The sequence below is a fragment of the Cygnus atratus genome, chromosome 20, assembly GCF_013377495.2.
Source record: "Cygnus atratus isolate AKBS03 ecotype Queensland, Australia chromosome 20, CAtr_DNAZoo_HiC_assembly, whole genome shotgun sequence".
In the NCBI taxonomy this organism is placed as follows: domain Eukaryota; kingdom Metazoa; phylum Chordata; class Aves; order Anseriformes; family Anatidae; genus Cygnus; species Cygnus atratus.
This window is the reverse complement of record NC_066381.1, coordinates 10,795,463-10,815,353: the sequence shown is the minus strand read 5'-3', so window position 1 is coordinate 10,815,353 and position 19,891 is coordinate 10,795,463. Positions and strand designations below refer to the sequence as shown.

At 36.2% G+C, this 19,891-nt stretch overlaps 2 protein-coding genes across 5 annotated transcripts in view; one reads left to right on the top strand and one right to left on the bottom strand.

Annotated features, from left to right (window-relative positions):
- Nucleotides 1-19,891, top strand: part of NF1 (neurofibromin 1) — a 100,665-nt gene that overhangs the window by 62,579 nt on the left and 18,195 nt on the right. For both annotated transcript variants that reach the window (XM_035561132.2, XM_050714800.1), the window contains 15 exons: nucleotides 6,233-6,665; nucleotides 6,884-7,224; nucleotides 7,955-8,157; nucleotides 9,115-9,308; nucleotides 10,801-10,941; nucleotides 11,164-11,443; nucleotides 12,595-12,809; nucleotides 13,138-13,199; nucleotides 13,326-13,440; nucleotides 14,293-14,394; nucleotides 15,870-16,010; nucleotides 16,590-16,716; nucleotides 17,288-17,419; nucleotides 17,958-18,093; nucleotides 18,914-19,071. In XM_035561132.2, coding sequence (XP_035417025.1) covers nucleotides 6,233-6,665; nucleotides 6,884-7,224; nucleotides 7,955-8,157; nucleotides 9,115-9,308; nucleotides 10,801-10,941; nucleotides 11,164-11,443; nucleotides 12,595-12,809; nucleotides 13,138-13,199; nucleotides 13,326-13,440; nucleotides 14,293-14,394; nucleotides 15,870-16,010; nucleotides 16,590-16,716; nucleotides 17,288-17,419; nucleotides 17,958-18,093; nucleotides 18,914-19,071 — 2,780 coding nt within the window. The remainder of the gene's footprint in view (nucleotides 1-6,232; nucleotides 6,666-6,883; nucleotides 7,225-7,954; nucleotides 8,158-9,114; nucleotides 9,309-10,800; nucleotides 10,942-11,163; nucleotides 11,444-12,594; nucleotides 12,810-13,137; nucleotides 13,200-13,325; nucleotides 13,441-14,292; nucleotides 14,395-15,869; nucleotides 16,011-16,589; nucleotides 16,717-17,287; nucleotides 17,420-17,957; nucleotides 18,094-18,913; nucleotides 19,072-19,891) is intronic.
- On the bottom strand, nucleotides 1,186-5,060 carry EVI2A (ecotropic viral integration site 2A). 3 transcript variants are annotated; one of them, XR_007709063.1, is made up of 3 exons: nucleotides 4,879-5,060; nucleotides 3,438-3,624; nucleotides 1,186-2,632 (listed from the first exon to the last, which is right to left on the bottom strand). XR_007709063.1 is itself a non-coding variant. In XM_035561139.2 (2 exons), exon 2 carries the CDS (start codon nucleotides 2,614-2,616, stop codon nucleotides 1,873-1,875), a length of 744 nt encoding a protein of 247 aa, XP_035417032.1. In that variant the 5' UTR covers nucleotides 2,617-2,632; nucleotides 4,879-5,032; the 3' UTR covers nucleotides 1,225-1,872. The 3 variants fall into 3 exon arrangements, 2 of the variants coding, with proteins under 2 accessions (XP_035417032.1, XP_035417033.1); XM_035561139.2 differs by lacking the exon at nucleotides 3,438-3,624 and having other exon boundaries at nucleotides 1,225-2,632; nucleotides 4,879-5,032; XM_035561140.2 differs by lacking the exon at nucleotides 4,879-5,060 and having other exon boundaries at nucleotides 1,225-2,632; nucleotides 3,438-3,589.

Sequence of the window (19,891 nt, the reverse complement as noted above, 5' to 3'; positions counted from 1 at the left end):
AACTTACTGTGTTCCTGATCCAGGCTGGCTAATTCTCCTACAGATTCATTCTCCTTTTTTTAGTTCTTTTATCTTCTTAGCTGTGACAAGTTTTACACCAGGTTAGATTCCCACATCTGCTATCCCAGATTCATTTTTAGTACTTGCAGTGCCTCTGCTGTTGCCTCATGTGCTTATGGTCATTTTGGGGAAGAAAAAGGCAACTGTAATGCAGCATCTCCCTACCCTGCCCTTTAACTCTCTTTCTGTCACAAATGTGAGATGTTGTTGATTCGTCTCCTCTAAATACTAAGCTGTCATCACCAATGTGTCACAATTTGTCCTTAATTCTTTTCTTGTGCTCTCCCCTCATGTTTTAGAAATGTGAGGCACGATATCCTATCCCCCCATCCTACCTGCGTGCTGTGTTGCACCTTCTCCCTTTGAGATCTAAGGTCTGAATACATGCCTTACAGTAGATGCATTTGAATTCTCCCTGTAGTTTTATTTTCCATCTTCATTGAAGTCTATTTTCTAATGACTCCTACTTCTGAGCTAAGCTTTCAAACTTTTTCCAGCTTTATCTTCCTTACCAACTACCTTTGACACAGGCAATTTATTTTTTTTTTTTTGAGATCTTCTCACCTGACTTCCATAATACTGTTGTCTTTCTTCTCTGTTGCTTCTTTACTTGCCCTTCCAGGTAGGTTTATAGGTGATATAGTGGAATTTAAGTAATTGGTGTTCAGTCTTGATCCTTTCAAACTCATACAACCATCTCTTGTGTCAAGGATACTACAGATGCACAGGAAGTTTAGAACTTTGTTGTTACTCAGTTCTAACACCTATACCCATGGTGCAATAAATCTTTAACCCAGGAGGTAGCCTGTGAAAAGAAGCTTCTCATGTTTCCTTAAAATAACAAAGCTCCTCTATACTGAGGCTAGATGCAGGCATCTGCCAATATATATGGGAAAATCAGGTCTCTGGGAATAACATAACTAAAAGTATTGGTTGCTCTTGAAGAAATTTTTGTCATGTTCTAATTGGTTGCACTAGGACAAAATGTAGTGTTTTTCCATATGGATGTTTTCACAAGGTAAGAAATCACGCCTAGGTATCAGAGAAGACTGTTACTGACATTCAGCAGATGTGATAGTGATATGATATTCCAAAATGTCTAGTGTAATATTTCTTACAATATTTTGACTTAGAGAAATAACATATACTTTATTTAAAAAATGATGATGATAGTTTATTGAGGATAACAAAATGGAAGTCTTTTTATATTGTAATATACAGTACAAACTTCATATATTTATGCACAAAGTCAAAACAATAAATATGATTGCTCTCAATCTGGTTCAAAAACAGTTAAGCTGATTTAAACAGTTTTTGATGGAGAAAGTGGAAGGGGCATTTTGAGAGACTAGTTCCTGTTTCAGTAATTGTGTCAAAGTTGTGACTGAATTACGGTTTTCTTAAAATAGCAACCTGGATATGCCTGTGTGGCACTTCAGAGTATGCTGTATTTATTAGACTAACCATCCTTTCCTTTTTTCCCCCCAATGGTCTTTGAGAATGGACAAACTTCTGTCCTTCTGTTTTATCCTGTTTGGCTACTTCAGCTGTGATTTCTGGTCAAAAGGAGTTAAACCAACCTTGGCGCTATTTATAAAGAAGCTTTGTAATGCAGTCCTACTCCTAGATCTACACGTTTTTACAGCATTCCCACTACCATAAAATGAAAAACCCTAAGGTGCGAGTTTAGCTTTCCTGTGTTACAATTCCGGTTGTTATTTGAAAGCTAAGTTTTTGTTTCATATTAATCATTTTTTATCATATTAATTAATAAAAAATGTAAAAGCTGAGTTTTTTTTTTAGCTGACCGATTTAAATCTCAACCACAAAATTGGTTAAAATGCTTTTGTGTGACTTCAGTTCTTCATTTTCTTGTTTATCTGTTTCTCTAGTGATTCTCTCAGTAGTTTGATCTTGGGTTTTCCTTTGGATTGCAGCATCTCTCCCTGCTAGTAACCCTTGCATTATCAAGTCAGTTCCAGCTGCCTCCTTAGGCATCTTCTGCCACGTTCCTGCTGCAGTTGGCCATAAGCTGTTGGTAGCCAGAATATCGCCGTTGCTTCTGGGCCTCCGTTTTCCTTGTTGAGCTTTTTTGAGATAAGACATTTTGTTTGCTATTATGACTGTTGACAGAAACAAGAAGGTGCAGATGAGCACAAGCACTGCTATTATAATGAAGCAAATCAGTATAAGAGACTTATTGTCTTCACACATTTCATTTGTCCGTGTAGTCTTGGGTTTGCTGGTATTCTTAGGTCCTCCAGCGGCAGAAACAGCACTTCTGGGAGATGAAGACACTGAAGAGTTTTGCCCCATTGTTGAAGAGAGAGACTGAGAGGTGGCTGTCTGCATTTCAGTAGTGATTGTTTTTGTGTTGAAACTGATAGTTGGAGGAGAATTTGTATTGGCTTCTCTTATGTTTTTGCTGATGGGATTCCAGGTTTCATTTATAACTCTGGGGTACTCAGCATGGTTTGCACTTACTTGCAAACACAAAGCAAAAATTATCACAACAGGGAACGCAAAATGTGGTTTACTGTGTATCTTTGTCTTCATCTTCCTCTTTAGTCACCTACAAAAGAATAAAATACGGTATTAGTTTAGCAGTGCTGGTTCTGAGAGGTTTGAATCGGACTTCTCAGGGAATAGTAGCCAGCAGCCTTTTTGATCAAAAATGTGTTTTGACTTGACCTCATGTTTACTGCATGTAGGAGGAAGCGTTCAACTGCTGGGAATTCTCACTGAATAGGTGGTCTTGAACTTCAGCTCTTAAACTGTTAAATTCTGACAGTTGGAGGTTTATATATAATGTATGTGAAGATTAAAAAAAGAACATGGAGCAAAGTAGTGAAAGGAAAGTGTTTTCTACTAAGTACTCAGTGAAGTGTGAATGTAGACACTGTAGTAGTTCCTCCTCTCTAAAGCTGACCACTTTAGATCTGTAAGTTCATCACTTCTGCTTTTAAATGGTGAAGGGAGGCACCATGTAAAATTTACAAAATACCACTTTTTTCTTTCCTTTGTTCCCCTGAATTTGGGAAATGTAACCGTGCTCATACGGATGGTCAAATGAAAAGCTTTAATTGAAAATGTTCTTGTAAATGACAGCAGTAACTTATTTTAATTGTTTGTATTCCTTATCTCAGCTGTCTGGAGCATTTTGTAAATACCTAGGAAAATCTTAATTCTCTAATTCTTCTGATTTATTATGCAAAAGGCTGTCTATCACAAGTGTACTTCTAACATCATATTCCTCACAAACATACTTCAGATTGTGACATTTTCTTTATAACTTCTGAGATTATGCAAATTATATTACCATTAGTATGTTCTGTTTTACGTTTGTGTAGTACTCAGATTTGTACTATAATCTTTACCTGTTGAATCTGTCTGGAGAACAGGAAACTGATATTTAGATGAATCAGATACTAAGATGATAAACTCAAAATAACGGTGACAGATGAGACAAATTAGTGAACTGCTTCAGTGCTGATGCTTCTTGAATTTTGCCTGTGAGACACCTTCAGAGCGTAAGGCTTATTCTGTCCAGTGTGTCTCTTTCACCTGCGTTAACAGAACCAAGTGTTTTTTCTGAGTGTTACATATTACATCTTGTTCAAATATAACTACTCTAAAGAATGACTGAAAGTAGTAGTGCTATTTTTAGAAATACATTTCTTCTTATAGTACTTTAAAGACAACAAAGCACATCTGTATGCTTCTAAGTTCAGGTAATTTTGAAATATGCCAGACAGTGTTTACTTTGCCATAGGGAAAAGTTATCATATCTACCAAAGGACTTAATGTATTCACACCCAAAAATCAGAGAGGTGAACTTGATTATCTTTTTAATATCCAAATGGCAGTCCTTTGTATTGCTGATGTCCCCCAGGAAAGTGAAAGAAGTGATAGACGTGATCTGTAGCCAGAGAACAAACAATGGGTGTCTCCTCACATGGCAAATGAGCAGCAAAATATATATGTATCTTTCTTTGCAGTTCAACTAAATCATAAAACCAGACTCTGTTCTGAGATGAATCTTCATTGTTAAATTGGAATTAGAAACCATTTTAGTAATCAGCTACAGCTCAGGTAAAAGATTTTGTTACCTATATGGTAACAGTTGCCTGGAGAATGCCTCCTCACATACTTTAAAAAGGAATAAAAGCAGCAACAGCAAAACCTTTTGTTTGGTTGGTTTTTTTTAGAAACAAACATTTCACAAGAAGTTTCTGCATGCTGTGCGGAACTGAGGTGCGGCTGCCGGTACAAATGTAGCTCAGTGCTTACTGCCTGAGGATTACAGAGCTCTGCCTGCACCCTCCGAGAGCATGAGAAGTCCAGTGTTACTTATGGTCTGGACCAGAGGTGCTTTTCTTGAAAATAAACAGGCTGGTGTTGTCAAGAATTTCTCTTAAAATCATAAGAGCAAAGGAACTGATCATTAAATAGTTTTTTTTTTTTTTTTTTTTTTAGTTCAACCCTTTGTGTCTAGGTTTTGGTAGGGTCTTCTGTCAGTATACAGTAAGAGCTGCAATGCGTAGGAACCACGCAGCAACGTGGTGGCTGTCGCTGTTCATTCATTGGAGTCTGATTGTGAACAGCCTTTAATGTTACTAAAAATGCAGTTGTTTTATCAGCTTCCTTAAAGCAGTCAAAGATGATACTTTTATTTATTGTTACTGTTTGAGTTACATGTGATAAACTAAACTAAAATCTTTTACATAAAAAAAATAAAAACTTTTACGTAAGATTTTCTACAAAATCTAAGAAACCTTGAAGCAGAACTTTTAAAATAGAAGGAAAATGTGCACTTACCTTGCCAAGACGTAGTCAAAAGAAAGTTGGTGCTTTAGATATTTAATCCTCTAACAGTAAGATTTCTTTGTGCATATATTCGCTCTTAGGATGCAAACGACCGTCAGCATCAAGCAAGTAGACTTAGACAAGGCTGGATTTTTTAAGCAAATCTGTAACTGAAATTATATGTCGTTTACTCTAAGTAGGGAACTAAAACCACAGTGATGACACACTTCCTTTTTGTAACAACTATACCATGACATGTTAGAGGCAGAGAAACACCAGCTTGCCCAAATTAGCTTTCCGAACAACAGGAAGTAACACAAGGAAAAAGTCTTAGGCAGACAAATATTCAACATTCATGAAGCTTATCTTCTTAGTTATCTTATGTTCAGGTGGCTTACCTCAAATGTTACCATGAGCTGTGTCTCACTGTGATCAAAACTACGTATGTGTTTACAGTATTAATTAGCTCTTTCTATAGGCTGTTGTCTTGCTTTGAAAGAGTTAATAACAGTTGGAAACAGCTCTAGGTATTTAAAAGTTCAAAAACTACTGGTAAGTTTGATTTATAATTAATTATTTCTAGTAGAATTCCATCTTCTATGCTAACTCTGGGAACTGGACAGAACATCTGCCTAAGCCAAGTCTCATAGAGTTCAGCAATTCATTAAACGAGAACAAAAGGTGGTTAATATTTTTATATAGTACCTGAATACTATATAGACCAATCCTCTGTGCTACTCAGAGGACCCATCATTCTTAGAAATGCTCCACCAAGCATTAGAGTGCATTATGTGCTGCAGTAGATTGCAAATAAAATGAGCTGAGACCCTTTGAAAAAATGGTATATGGATGTTTAATTAGTCTTAATCAAGGCTATTGAAATAAATCTTTTCCACACATAAAATTAGATGTAATTTGAATCTGTATAAATGTAAAAAAGAGTTTGCGGGACTGCTATTTTACTTCTATTTTTAAAGAAACCCTCAACTCTTACAGTTTCAAGCTGATCGATGAGCTCTCCCTCTCCAGCATGGGTTTTATTTTTCCTCTTGTTGGAGATCCTGAATGAACCTCTGTCTGTCTAGAGACTGCTGGCTGTGGTAGGTTGTGTGGCACTTCAAAATGAAGTTGAGTTACCTCCAACTGGAGCTTCACCATATTGGGCTCTAAACTTGGTTGGCGCATGAGCCATGGCAGAATTTAGGCTATGGATGTCAATCCCGTATTAGTGCTCGAGTTTGACATTTTTAGGACTATGCGAAAGATCGGTTTGTTTTAGCATTGTAGTCTGTGTGATACACTACTAAAATGTTTTGATGTGGATTTAAAAGGCAAACCAAACAGTGTCTGTCTTGTTTTCTTACAGGTTCAAGACTGGTCAGATCAATGGAGATTTGCTGATATACCACGTCCTGCTAACTCTGAAGCCATACTATGCAAAGCCATATGAAATTGTAGTGGACCTCACGCATGCTGGCCCCAGTAATCGTTTTAAAACAGACTTTCTTTCTAAATGGTTTGTAGTTTTTCCAGGCTTTGCTTATGAAAATGTCTCAGCAGTTTTTATTTATAACTGTAATTCTTGGGTCAGAGAATACACCAAATACCATGAAAGACTCTTGACAGGTTTGAAAGGAAGCAAAAGGCTTATTTTCATAGACTCTCCGGGGAAGCTGGCAGAGCACATTGAACATGACCAGCAGAAACTCCCAGCAGCTACCTTGGCTTTGGAAGAGGACTTGAAAGTATTTCACAATGCTCTCAAACTGGCTCATAAAGACACCAAAGTTTCTATTAAAGTAAGTCTTCTTCATGCTGTTCCTAGTGAACTGTTATATTACAATAAGAATTTGAGTATGATTTTACTGTCTTAATTCTCTTGTCTCATGGAAGAATCACAACTTAATTTCTTACAATTTCACATATTTATCTTCACAAAATAGAAATATCAGACTTTTTTTCTCTCTTTGTTTCTTTAACAATAGGTGCTGAACCATTTTTCTTCTCTCTTTTTAAGGTTGGATCAACAGCTGTGCAGGTGACATCAGCAGAGCGTACAAGAGTCCTGGGACAGACAGTGTTTTTAAATGATATATACTACGCATCTGAAATTGAGGAAATCTGTCTTGTTGATGAGAATCAGTTTACCTTAACAATTGCCAACCAGGGCACACCACTCACTTTCATGCATCAAGAGTGTGAAGCCATTGTGAGGTCCATTATTCATATACGGACACGGTGGGAGCTGTCGCAACCAGACTCCATCCCACAGCACACTAAAATTCGCCCTAAGGATGTCCCTGGAACACTACTGAACATAGCACTGCTCAACTTGGGAAGCTCAGACCCCAGTTTGCGGTACCGATCTTTTAAATTAATATCAACTTTGATAAAAATGTGATTTTCTTCCAAGATTTTCATAATTTTAGCAAATCTCTCTTGAACAACACAATTTTGCTTTCACCACAGCTCTACAAAATGTACTTATTAATATCAACAAAGATTGCGTTTTGTATAGGTGAAGAAAGGCATATGTAGTGGTGGAGTAACTGAAGGTGTATAGGTAGCTTAATTTCTCTTTAAGAGGGAGAAAAAAACTTATGCTTTGCAATATGGGCTTACTAGGTACATTTGATTTTCATGGTATTGAACTTCTTGTTTAATAACTGGGAGCTGTACCTCTTAGAGCAAGCTCTTGGATGTTGTCAGAGGGCTGTCTCCAAATTGGGTCCTGGTTCAATGGGAGCCTCTGAGGCTGTTGGCAATCTGTTGCTAAGGTGCACTTGGAAATACCTAGAATTTCCTGGAACTGAATGCCTTTCTGAGAAATCCATTACAAAGTTCTTCAAGTATCCTCTTTATCAGAAGTTGTTTTAAAAAAGTAGTAATGTAATTATTTGTCCAAAGTAATGTTGTCTCTAAAGCTTAAGTGATGCAGGAAAGAAGTTCAGGATTTAAATATAGTACTGGATATTATCAATGCTTATGTGATTTTGAAAATGGTATTACTGTGATCTTTTAGTGTAATGTATATATTTTAAAACAGACAAGAAAACTATTACAAGTCACACTGCTTGCTTTGTTACAGGTCTGCTGCCTATAATCTTCTATGTGCCTTAACCTGTACCTTTAATTTAAAGATTGAGGGCCAGTTACTGGAAACTTCAGGTCTGTGTATTCCTGCCAACAACACACTCTTTATTGTGTCTATTAGTAAGACCCTTGCAGCTAATGAACCACACCTTACCTTAGAGTTCTTGGAAGAGTGTATTTCTGGATTTAGCAAATCTAGTAAGTAACACTGGTATTCCTCAATGCTAACCATGAATTTGAAAAGATTTAAGCTGGTAGCTGTGAAGTTTAACAAGCATCCTAATGTGGCTGAGTCACAGTAAGTTTAAATTAAAAAAGCTTCTTTGAGATGTTTTAGATATTTTCAGAATTACTTATCTATTTCTTAATAACCAAGTTCTGTAATACTAAGCCAGTGTCATGAACTGGAGTGGTGTCTGATGGAGTAAAAACATTAATTTGATTTGTATGTTTGAATGTACTCTTTGTGATGAAGCAGATCCTTTTTTTTTTTAAAGAAAAAAAAAAAAGCCCAAGCCTTGCCTTTCTAACTTTGAAGTTAAAACAAGTTTCGCCAAACATCTCCTTCATTTAGACAATTAAATTAATTCAGAGATCACAATACAAATTACTTGTTTCATACACCAGGAGTAAGAACATTGCAGGAAAAAAAAAAAGAGGTCCATGAGGTTTTGAACTCCAGCAGATACATTGACAAAAGAGTTATGTGGTCCTTTCTTTCAAATTTAATCCTTTCAGATAGATTACAGTTGAGAGATATTATCAAATTCTGCTATGCTGTTTTTGTTATCCCTTTCTTATAGACATAAACCAGTTCTGACTATACTGTTGGAAGCTGTTTAGAATACATTCTCAAGATTAAAAAGAAGTTATCTTCAATAGTCTGCCTATTGTGTGCCTAAATGTACACATCTATGTCACACTTCTTAGTAAGATACTAAAATGTCAAAATCTTGCCAGATTCTTACAAATATTTCTTGGATGTTGTTGTTATAGTATGTTTCTTTTTGAAGCTTGTCTGTTTGCCCAGTATTATTTGCTCGAATCTGATAATAATTATTGTAGAAGAAAACTGAAAGGTGCTCACAAATAATTATTTACCTATGCATAGAGATCAGTGCTGATTTTTTGTTACAAAGTGAATTTTTATTTCAGGTATTGAACTGAAACATCTTTGTCTGGAGTATATGACTCCCTGGCTGTCCAATCTGGTCCGATTCTGTAAACACAATGATGATGCTAAGCGCCAGCGAGTCACTGCTATTCTTGATAAGCTAATAACAATGACAATAAATGAAAAACAGATGTATCCTTCCATTCAGGCTAAGATATGGGGAAGTCTTGGACAGGTACAAATTCTGCATGATTTCTTGCAATTTGTTTATAATAAAATTATAGAGTTTTTAATCACTTAAATATTAATGCAAAAAGACAAAATGGAACTTGGCACGACCTAAGTATATCCGCTGTGTGGAGAGTCATGAGCAAGTTCTCTGAGGTTTCCATTCTGTAAAATACTTCATAAAACCGTTTCTGAACTCTTGCTTCTAGTACTCCGTTCCTGGCCCACACTGAAAATTGAAAATTAGAAATATCTGGTGTTAGTAGTAATTATTTCATCAAAACTCCTGAATGTGTGGGTACTGAATGGATAGAACCAAATGCTAGCATTCAGATATGTTAGGCCTAAGGCGATGAAAGAACTTCTTCTGTTTTGTTATTTGCACTTTTAAAACTGAAGCATTTTGATTACAATTAGCAGCGTCAATCCTTCTGTTGATTATTAGTTGAATACTTACCAAATACTGTCCCTATTCTCCACACAAAGTAAAAAAAAAAAAAAAAGAAAATAAAGCTGTTTTCATATGTCATTCATGAAATAAGTGTCCAGATAAATGAGACCAGCTTTATTTGCCATGACCAGGCTTGTTCACAAGCAAGCTGACTTCCTCATTGTCATACTATTATTATTTTTTTTAACTGTCATCCGAACTGATGCAGCACAGCATCACAAAGTTGCTCTTGGAGAATGTGAGAACTGTCAAATGGATGCATAAGTGTAGTTTCTTGATTGGTCCAGTTGGACTGATAAAAATCAATGTATTTTGGAAGTTTGAATCACACTGAGGTGAATATGACCATTATGTGTAGTATGAAAATCTATTAACAGGTAAATGTGGAGAACATGAAATAAAAAATGAAAAAAATCACAGAAGTCAGTGGGGAATTTTATTGTTGATTTTGTTGATCCAGAATCTCAACCAATTTTTATAATACAGTGAAAGCTGAATTTCAGCCAGTACTGAAATAGCTTTTAATCTTAGCTTGCATATTACGTTTAGAGAGAGTTCTCAGTGCACTTAGTCAGATTTGTTTCTTCATCCACAAGAAGAAACGTGTTTTACTGGTTGCTGTATTCATGCATGATGAGTGTTCTAAGCAAAATCTTTAGCAGGTAGGACCTTGCTTATTTCTTGGAAGTGCGTGGTTTTTTTCCACCTCATATCTGGTTTCTTCTCATTACATGCAGCATTTTCTGCATAGTTATACTTTAAAATGGAAAAAAAAAAAGTAAGACACAAACCATATCATAGTGCTTCCAAAGTTGTGAAGAATTTTGATTTGAAGTAAAACCTAATGGAATTCATCTTTATATTTCTGATCTTTACGTTAGGCTTCTTTCCAAAAAGACAACATATTATTAAAACCTTAGCTTCAATGTACAGTAGCTATATATCTTTAACTAAAAAATATAATGATTGCTTAAACAAGGGGCTATTTACTGTGGAAAAATTATGTTAACCACACTGGGAATAACAAAGAATTATTTTTCTCTGACAGATAACAGATCTCCTTGATGTAGTTCTGGACAGTTTCATCAAGACTAGTGCCACAGGGGGCTTAGGATCCATAAAAGCTGAGGTTATGGCAGACACAGCAGTAGCGCTTGCTTCTGGAAATGTAAAGTTGGTTTCAAGCAAAGTGAGTTCCCTCCTTGCCTTAATTTCTTCTTATATAGTAATTTCACCTTAAATAGTAATGTGACACTGATATGCTTTCTGTTGACTCGGTACAGGAAATAATGAAAAAAACATAAAATAGGTTCCAAGCAATAGAATAATTCCAATGTTAATTTGTAACGGCTGTTACTGAAAGGTTGAGCTCTGCTCTTTAACTGAAACAAAATGGTTGCTTTATTTTCAGGTAATTGGAAGAATGTGTAAAATAATCGATAAGACATGTCTGTCCCCAACTCCTACATTGGAACAGCACCTGATGTGGGATGATATTGCTATTCTAGCACGTTACATGCTGATGCTCTCCTTTAACAATTCTCTGGATGTGGCAGCCCATCTCCCCTACCTCTTTCATGTAGTTACTTTATTGGTGGCCACTGGTCCCCTTTCTCTCAGAGCTTCTACGCATGGTCTTGTCATCAACATCATACATTCTCTGTGCACTTGTTCTCAGCTTCACTTTAGTGGTAAGTTCTTATCAGACTTTGGATTAAGTCGATTGCTTCTTAAGTTTGTTTCAGAAATATTCGAGTTATCTTTCTCTCTTTCAAATGTTCTGAGAATTTGAAAATACTGTGTTGCTATTAAGCTTGTGTACAAACCAGAATGAGGATATGAGCTACAATAACTATGAGCATGAAGTTAAAGTATGACTGTCTGGTTTAGAGCAGGTGTGTCATATAAATTGTATAATGGGTTTTTGAAAAAGGGAAGAAAGTACGTACCAGTAAGTTTCAGTAATAAAGATTAAAGAAAAAATGTATCTGTGCTAAAACTGGCTGATGTGCATCTTTTGAATGGTTGCATAATGGAGTAACAAAGATATAAATTACATGAGGAAATTGTGAAATTACATGGCAAGGATTTTGCATACCGCTATGTTTCAGCAGTCCTAAAATAATTGATGCTAGCAAATATGTAGCTGTCATTTCTTATTACAGAAGTACAGTATACAACCAGGCTGGATTTTGTGAAGAAAAAAATAAAAAGTTTATGTAATCTTGTTCTTTAAGTATCTGAAAGCCCATTTTATATCTGTGTATTGACAGAGTGAGTATGTGAATAGACGTGTACACACACACACACAGATATCTATGTATATTTAAAGAAAAGCTTTGCGAGGATACACAAAGAGAAAGTCAAGCCTTCCAACAGTAAATTTGAAGTACACTGAAATTAAATGAAAGTTCAGAATTGTAAAAATATTCAGTGCTAATAGCAGCGTCTTTGTTTCCTTCTGATTTAAATGGGTTAATTGTAGTAATGAAGCCAAAACCATAATTTGATCGCAGTTTGAACTTTACAGTAATGTTGGTCTTTCAAACCATGAGCTCTCCAGGTTTCTGTTTTCCTAATGCATATGAGGAGAAGCCTCAGAGAACCAGGTCTTTAGACAAGTTTCTTTCTACCTGTTTTCAGACTGCATCTTCCTGGTGGCTGTGGTTTTAACAGTCCATGCGACAGGCCACAGTTGTTCTGAGATGAGTAGCAAAGAAAACGGTGTTTGAATGTGCATAGGATGATTATCTACTCGTGTATTCGTGGGAGCCTAAGTGTGTTTAAAATATGGAATGAACTTCATTGTTGTAAGTCTAATATGTAAAAATTTATTCAACAGAGGAGACCAAGCAAGTTTTAAGGCTGAGCTTGACTGAGTTTTCTCTGCCCAAGTTTTATTTACTGTTTGGAATCAGCAAAGTGAAATCAGCTGCAGTGATAGCTTTCCGCTCCAGCTATCGAGACAGGTCGTTTTCACCTGGTTCCTATGAGAGGGAGACTTTTGCACTGACTTCTTTGGAAACAGTTACTGAAGCTTTGTTGGAGATCATGGAGGTATGTGGTTCAAAACAAAAGTAATTATCCGTAAAGGAGAATGGCACTGCTTACCCTTTTTTACAGGCAAGCAGTGTAGTGAGATGTACCTCCCATGATGTGTTAATGAATGCCTAAGTAGCTGAGTAGTTTCTGAAACCTAAAATAACTGAATATTCTGAATTAAAATTGAGCAACCTGGTCTAGTGGAAGGTGTCCCTGCCCATGGCAGGTGGGTTGGAATTATATGATCTTTAAGGTCCCTTCCAACCCAAACCATTCTATGATTCTCTGAAAATAATACATTTTCTTCATGTTACATGTATTCAAACAATATAATTTTTTTTAGGCTTGTATGAGAGATATTCCAACGTGCAAGTGGCTGGACCAGTGGACTGAACTAGCTCAAAAGTATGTTGTAGACCTCAAAACATAACCCCTAACTGCCTGTGTAGTACACTTAGAATTGTCAACTTTTCATTATACAGCCTGTTTGTTGTATATTTGTTTAATATAGTGTACTCTGTTTCTTCACAGGTTTGCATTCCAATATAATCCATCCTTGCAGCCAAGAGCACTTGTTGTCTTTGGCTGTATAAGTAAGCGTGTCTCTCATGGACAAATAAAACAAATAATCCGAATTCTGAGCAAGGTATATAGGTCTATATCTGTTTTCCTTTGTGACTCACAAAATAACTAAAAATTTTTATTTTCCCATCGAATATAGAACTCATTATAATTTGACAATAAATAATTTCTTCAAACATATTCTTGTACAGAGAGCTACCTGATTGGAAATTTAGTCTTTGTAGGCCTGGCTTTCTATTTTTAATTAATTTGGTGGCAGTAAGTTACATCAGTGCTGCTATTTCTAGAGTAACAGTAGTTTTGAATATTGAGCTTAAAATTTGAGACACTTAAAATTTGATCCAGAAAAGTCAGTATTTAAATAAATGCGAAATTTTCTGATAAGGCATCTATCTGCATGCACATCATTCACAAGTTCCTTTTTTTAAAGGAAGCTAATAATCTAGTATGTTACAACTAAATACAATGGAAAGCATAACATTTATGTAAGCAAACTTTGAAATGGGCTACATAGCTTGGTAATAATGCCCGTATTTTCTAAATAAGGTTGTGTTCTATTGGAGGTAAACAGCCTGCTAACTAAGTTTCCCTTAAGTACTTTATTAGTGTTCTGTGGACATAAAATTTAATTAAACAGCATCTGAACTGAAGAAGAGTTATTTTGTAGTTGTTGCACCCTGTCCTGCACTCTTCTTTTTGTAATACACACTGTGTAATTGTTTACCGCAATAATATCAATATATCAAATATATCACTAGTGTACATCATAATTTCTAAAATTCCTTGCAAATTGGAAAAATTAAGCTATGTTAATTAATTGAGAGCCACAGTTATTGTTTAAAGCTTTGATCTTTTTTAAAAAGTAAAATCTAATTATGGGTTCTATTTTTTTATTACTCTTTTTTTCTACAAAAAGGGACTTGAGAGCTGTTTAAAAGGCCCTGACAATTACAATAGCCAAGTTCTAATAGAAGCTACCGTAATAGCACTCACCAAGCTGCAGCCTCTTCTTAATAAGGTAAACGAATGGATTTTTAGAATAAACAGAGAATGTGTTTTGTAAATGGAAGTTATAATTGCAAGTGTAACTTCAAAAATATAAGGAAGTGTTGTGGTATCTGATGTTCACACCTCATTGCTATGACTGTTATGACTCATGCTTGAAAGTAATACGTATGGGAAATGTGTCACAGATGTTTGTGTATGGGACCTGTGCAAGTTTTAAAAAAGCTTTAGATTGTACTGTTCTGCTTCACCAAACTGGGCCATAGCAATACAGACAAAGGCTATACCATAGTCTGTAGTAATTCTCTCCAAAAGATTTTCAGTCTTGGCTTTCAAATGTGTAATTCCTAATACATGTCTTTCTGATCATGGCTTCTAAAAAATTTTAGTCTTGTCTAATGTATTAATTCAGCCATTGTGTGTTACTGTATGAACTGATTGGCATACCAATAGGTGCACTGTTAATGAACCACCTTAAAATTTTCTAGTGGAATGGCGTTGTCACACACGTCTGAAAGAATATAGTTCTAGGGCACGGTTCTAGAAGGGTGTTTCTGGGGAGCATGAATGGGTCTGCAGCTTCTCATTTGTTAATACATTAGAAAATGTGCTAAAAAAAAAAAATAATATTCCTACCAGGTGTATTTGAATGGCTGGTTTAATATGCATGTTTCACTTTCACGTACATAACAAACTTTTTAGAAGTCTTTGGCTAATCTTGACTTCAATTTGTTTCACTCTGTACTTGGTAGCTGGGCACAGACAGTCTTTGTGTGCCATCTGGATGGCACTGTGGTATTTAAAATTAACAAGAGCAAACAGTTCTGATAGGCTACTTGCACTTTTTTCCACAGTTAGCGTACCATGAGCTTACCCTTAAAACGCATAACCAATGAGTGATGTGACCGTCCTGTACAAGCCTTCCATGCCTGTATCATGCATTTTCCTGCATGTGGTTTTAGGCAGGGAAGATTACAACAAAAAGTCTCGTGTATCTATTGCTAGATAGTTCTTTGAAAAATCAGCTGCGTAAGGGACCCAGGATTTGTTGAATGCCGGCTCTTCCTGCCTGACTTTGATTTGGAGATTGAATTGCTGGGCCAGTTATATGTGCAGAATTGCAATTCACTTTCAACCTGCCTTCCAAGTTGATAACAAAAGATGCTGTCTTTCAGTCTGATGTAGGGCAATATGCATCTGACATTTTTGCGAGCAATGAAAGGGGTATAAAAGAGAAGGGATGGCTTCTAGGGGAGGGAGTGGAAGGCTTGAAATTAATTTGCTTTCTGCTATTCACCTGCTAAGTGCATCAGCACTCTGGGTTCATATGAACACCTGTTTTGTTGGAATGGATATGTTTGAGAACAGAACATCTGCCACAATGTTAGTAATGCATATACAAAAACATGTCAATCCTATTTGTCTTTCACTTACAGGAACTGACTTGAAAGTGGAATCATGGCCTTTTCCTTTTCCTTCTCCTTCCAGGACTCCCCTATGCACAAGGTCCTCTTCTGGGTAGCTATGGCAGTACTGCAGCTAGATGAAGTCAACTTGTACTCAGCAGGTACAGCACTACTTGAACAGAATCTGCATACCTTGGATAGCCTTCGAGTGTTCAATGATAAGGTAAGCAAGCCCTCTGTTAGTAACCAGCTGTGATTAACCCTTCGTTTATGTAAGAAGTTAGATCTGTTAAAAAGAAAAAAATAATTCCATGTCCTCTTGAACAGTAGTCAAGCAACTAGAACTGAAATTTGCATTGCAAACTTGCAAAATATCAGCAGTAAACTAAGAAGCAGAGATGAAGCTCTTATTATTCTGTTCTAAACTGGAACAGAAATGCATAGATACATTCTAATCAAGAGTGCAATTGATATTTTCCTGTAAACTCTTAGAATTACCAAGTTTTGACACTTAAAAAAAATGAGTAGAGGAGTAATCTTCAAAGAAACAAGATACTAGGAAGAAATTCTTTATTGTGAGGGTGGTGAGGCACTAGAATAGTCTGTCCAGAGAAGCTGTGGATGCCCCATCCCTGGAAGTGCTCAAGGCCAGGTTGGATGGGGCTTTGGGCAACCTGGTCTGGTAAGAGGTGTCCCTGCCCATAGCAGGGGGTTTGAAACTGGATGTTCTTTAAGGTCCCTTCTGACCCAAACCATTGTATGATTGTATGAAATACTCTTGTGTCTTATTTTTCTGGGTCAGAGCCCAGAAGAGGTGTTTATGGAGATCAGGAGACCACTTGAATGGCACTGCAAGCAGATGGATCATTTTGTAGGGCTAAATTTCAACTCCAACTTCAACTTCGCACTAGTGGGACACCTTCTGAAAGGTAAATATAGATGTTGCTGTTCATTTTTACATGAATACTCTTAATTCAGAAATAAATACAAGCCCAAGAATAAAGGGAGAAAAAGTGGGTGGTGGATTTTAAGTAACTCAGGTCACAGAACAGATAGAAAATTAAATGTCCTTTGACTAAAGGACTTTGCTGGGTTTCCTTTATGCATATCCTATGAAGGTCTTCAGTGCAAATGACATAAATCCTTTGCCGTCACAGGAGTGTGTGGCTTCACTTACCACAGTTCATTATGTCTTCCTCCAAGAATACTTTCTATGTGTGCCTGTTATTTGGGCTCATTGTTTCTTTTAGAAGACTGATTTGTGAGCTAATAGATAATATATGCAGAGACATTTGTAATTATGTGGTTTTTTATGCGGAGGGACAGAAATAATAGTCCCAAATGTGCAACTTCTGTTAGCATTGTATTTCCTTACCCTTTATATGAAGTGTCCTGAGAACACACCGAAAAATATTTATAAATATTTTTAAAATATTAATGCTTCATAAATATGCATTCAAAAATTAAATACAATATTTGTTTTTTAACCTCATTTTTTAGGGTACAGGCATCCTTCTCCTACCACTGTAGCAAGAACAGTAAGGATTTTACATACACTACTAGCTCTGGTTAACAAACATAGGAATTGTGACAAGTTTGAGGTGAACACCCAGAGTGTGGCTTACCTAGCAGGTAAAATTAAACAAACAAACATTCTTTTAAACTTGTGCTAACTGAAATGAATGAATTGTGGGGATTCTTATGTTACTGGGTTGATTAAAGTTGTATCAATATAAAGGAAACTTGTAACTGGAGATGGACAAGAGTCTGGGTTAGCCTGGGGTGTATCAATCCACAGCTCCTTGTGGACTGAAGTCTTGCCAGCACAGGACCTATTGTGCAAATTTGAAAATACCTGAGTGAGGCTGAAGGTTTCTTGATTTAAATACTGGAGTGTGTGCTTTTTAGAGCATTCATATTTCTAGTGGTCTAGAAATAGAAATTGTGACTATATGAGGGCAAATGTTTAAGTCATGTAATTCTAACTGGCTGGGGAATATAATTCTTTTTGTATGACCTACTTTTAATCTGTACATTTCAGTAAGGTGTAATTACATCTCTGTGGTCATCTTTGTACTAAGTAAAAAATCTAAATTGAGGGACTGTTGCTTACATTCTTTAATGTGTTCCTGCCATGGAAAACTTATGTTAGCTTTCTTTGAATTTTTAGCTTTGCTCACAGTGTCTGAGGAAGTTCGAAGTCGCTGCAGCCTAAAACATAGGAAGTCTCTCTTGTTGACAGACGTTTCAATGGAAAATGTTCCTATGGATACATATCCCATTCATCACAGTGACACTAGCTATAGGTTGGTTGCCTGACTTTCAGATAATAAAAGTTATCCAAATTCCAGTATCTCTGTCCTTTAATAAAAAAGGTAACCTGTGGTATATAGAAAACTAAAACCCATATTCATTAAAGCTAAGTTAATGTTCAACTACATATTGCTGGTTCCTGACCAGTATGCTACTGTGATCAAGAGTCACAGTGGAATTTGTGTATTGAATTCATATAGATTTAATTTTGAGATCTCTGAAGCTGTTTCAGAGTTTAAATTCTTCAGAAGTTCTTAGTCTTTTTGCTAACCCCTTTCTACGAGACCTTATTTCACCTCATTTTTCATTTATATTCTATAAGAAAATTCTGTGTCTTTTGAGAGCTTCAGGATGTACTAAGTTAATCGCTTGGTTCCTGTTATTGGAAAACCTTGACATCTTACAGTCTTACATAAATGGCCACAGAGGTAGCTAGGAAGTCAACCTAGAAGTGACATGCAGAGCCAGTTTGTTTCAATACAGAGTGCTTTACTCGGTACCTGTCTTTTTAGCATCCAGTATGGAGCAGCTGGTTATTAAATGTCTTGCATCTTGCCTTATTAGAGGCTGATTACCTCATGTTTTTCTTATTGCTTTATTTTTATCTCCTCAAAATTATGTTCATGATAGATTGTTAGTTTTCACGCATTTTTGCTAGCAAAGTAATTACTATTTCTTAATACATATTTCTAGAAGTTTAACCTGTTAGAAAAGATGTTTTTAATAAAGGATACTTCGGCTAGTTGAAAAATTAATGCCTAAATGTGCAACAGTTTTAAAGATTTTCTTAAATTAATTTCTCTGCAATTTCAGGACACTAAAGGAAAATCAACCGTGGTCATCACCAAAGGGATCAGACAGACATCTGGCTGCCAGTTACCCGACAGTGGGACAGATAAGTCCTCGAACACGAAAATCCATGAGTTTGGATATGGGACAGCCTTCACAAGCAAACACTAAAAAGCTTCTAGGTTATTAAGATACCTAATTTACTAATTTGTCTACAGAATACCCCAGGAAGCGTTACTAGAGAAAAAATATACTTGTATTTGTTCTGACTTCAAGTGGTTTTCCCCAATTCAGAGGAATGTATGTAGTTTCTACAAAATGCAAATAGAGAACACTACAATGAAAAAGGAGTAATTAAGTTCTTTTGATCAGAGGGGGAGAGGCAAAAAAAAAGAAAAAGGATATTCCAGATACTAAAGGTTCATAGTGCTAATTTTCTGCCACCAGCCCTCTGTCAATAAAACCAAGAAGCTGAGTACTTTAGCTTAGTTGCTATATTGAATACTCTATTTTACAGTGGGAGAGATGGTCCCAAAACATTTTAGATGTTTTGGAAGCAATCTTTTTTTTTTCTTTTATACTTGGCTTCTCAGTGCATCATGTTTACAAGCAAGTCTTAGTATCAAAGAAATGATATGAGTTCGTTCGCATAACTTCTGGTTACCCTTTTACATTGTGGCATATATGGAAGAAGAGGGGCATTTCTTTCATTACAATCCTGTTACTGCTTCCTTTACAGTAATCACATTTTGGCATGTTTATTCAATGTGATGTGTTGACCAGGAAACCATAGCATGCCCACAGCTTACACACTGGAATAAATTGCATGCTATCCTCATACGTATTGTGAAGCATTTTGGAAACTGTGATGGAGAGCGGCATGGTGTGACCTTATTTTCTTTACCATCCCTGGAAATGGTGAAAATGTCCCCAGATTCCTATCAGTATATTGTAGATAGAATAGCTTGCCCAGAAAATTGGAAATACTTAAGTGTACGGATT

What these genes read in the sequence shown, in the direction of transcription:
- EVI2A (XM_035561139.2), bottom strand. Translation starts at nt 2,616, where the DNA reads ATGAAGACAAAGATACACAGTAAACCACATTTTGCGTTCCCTGTTGTG.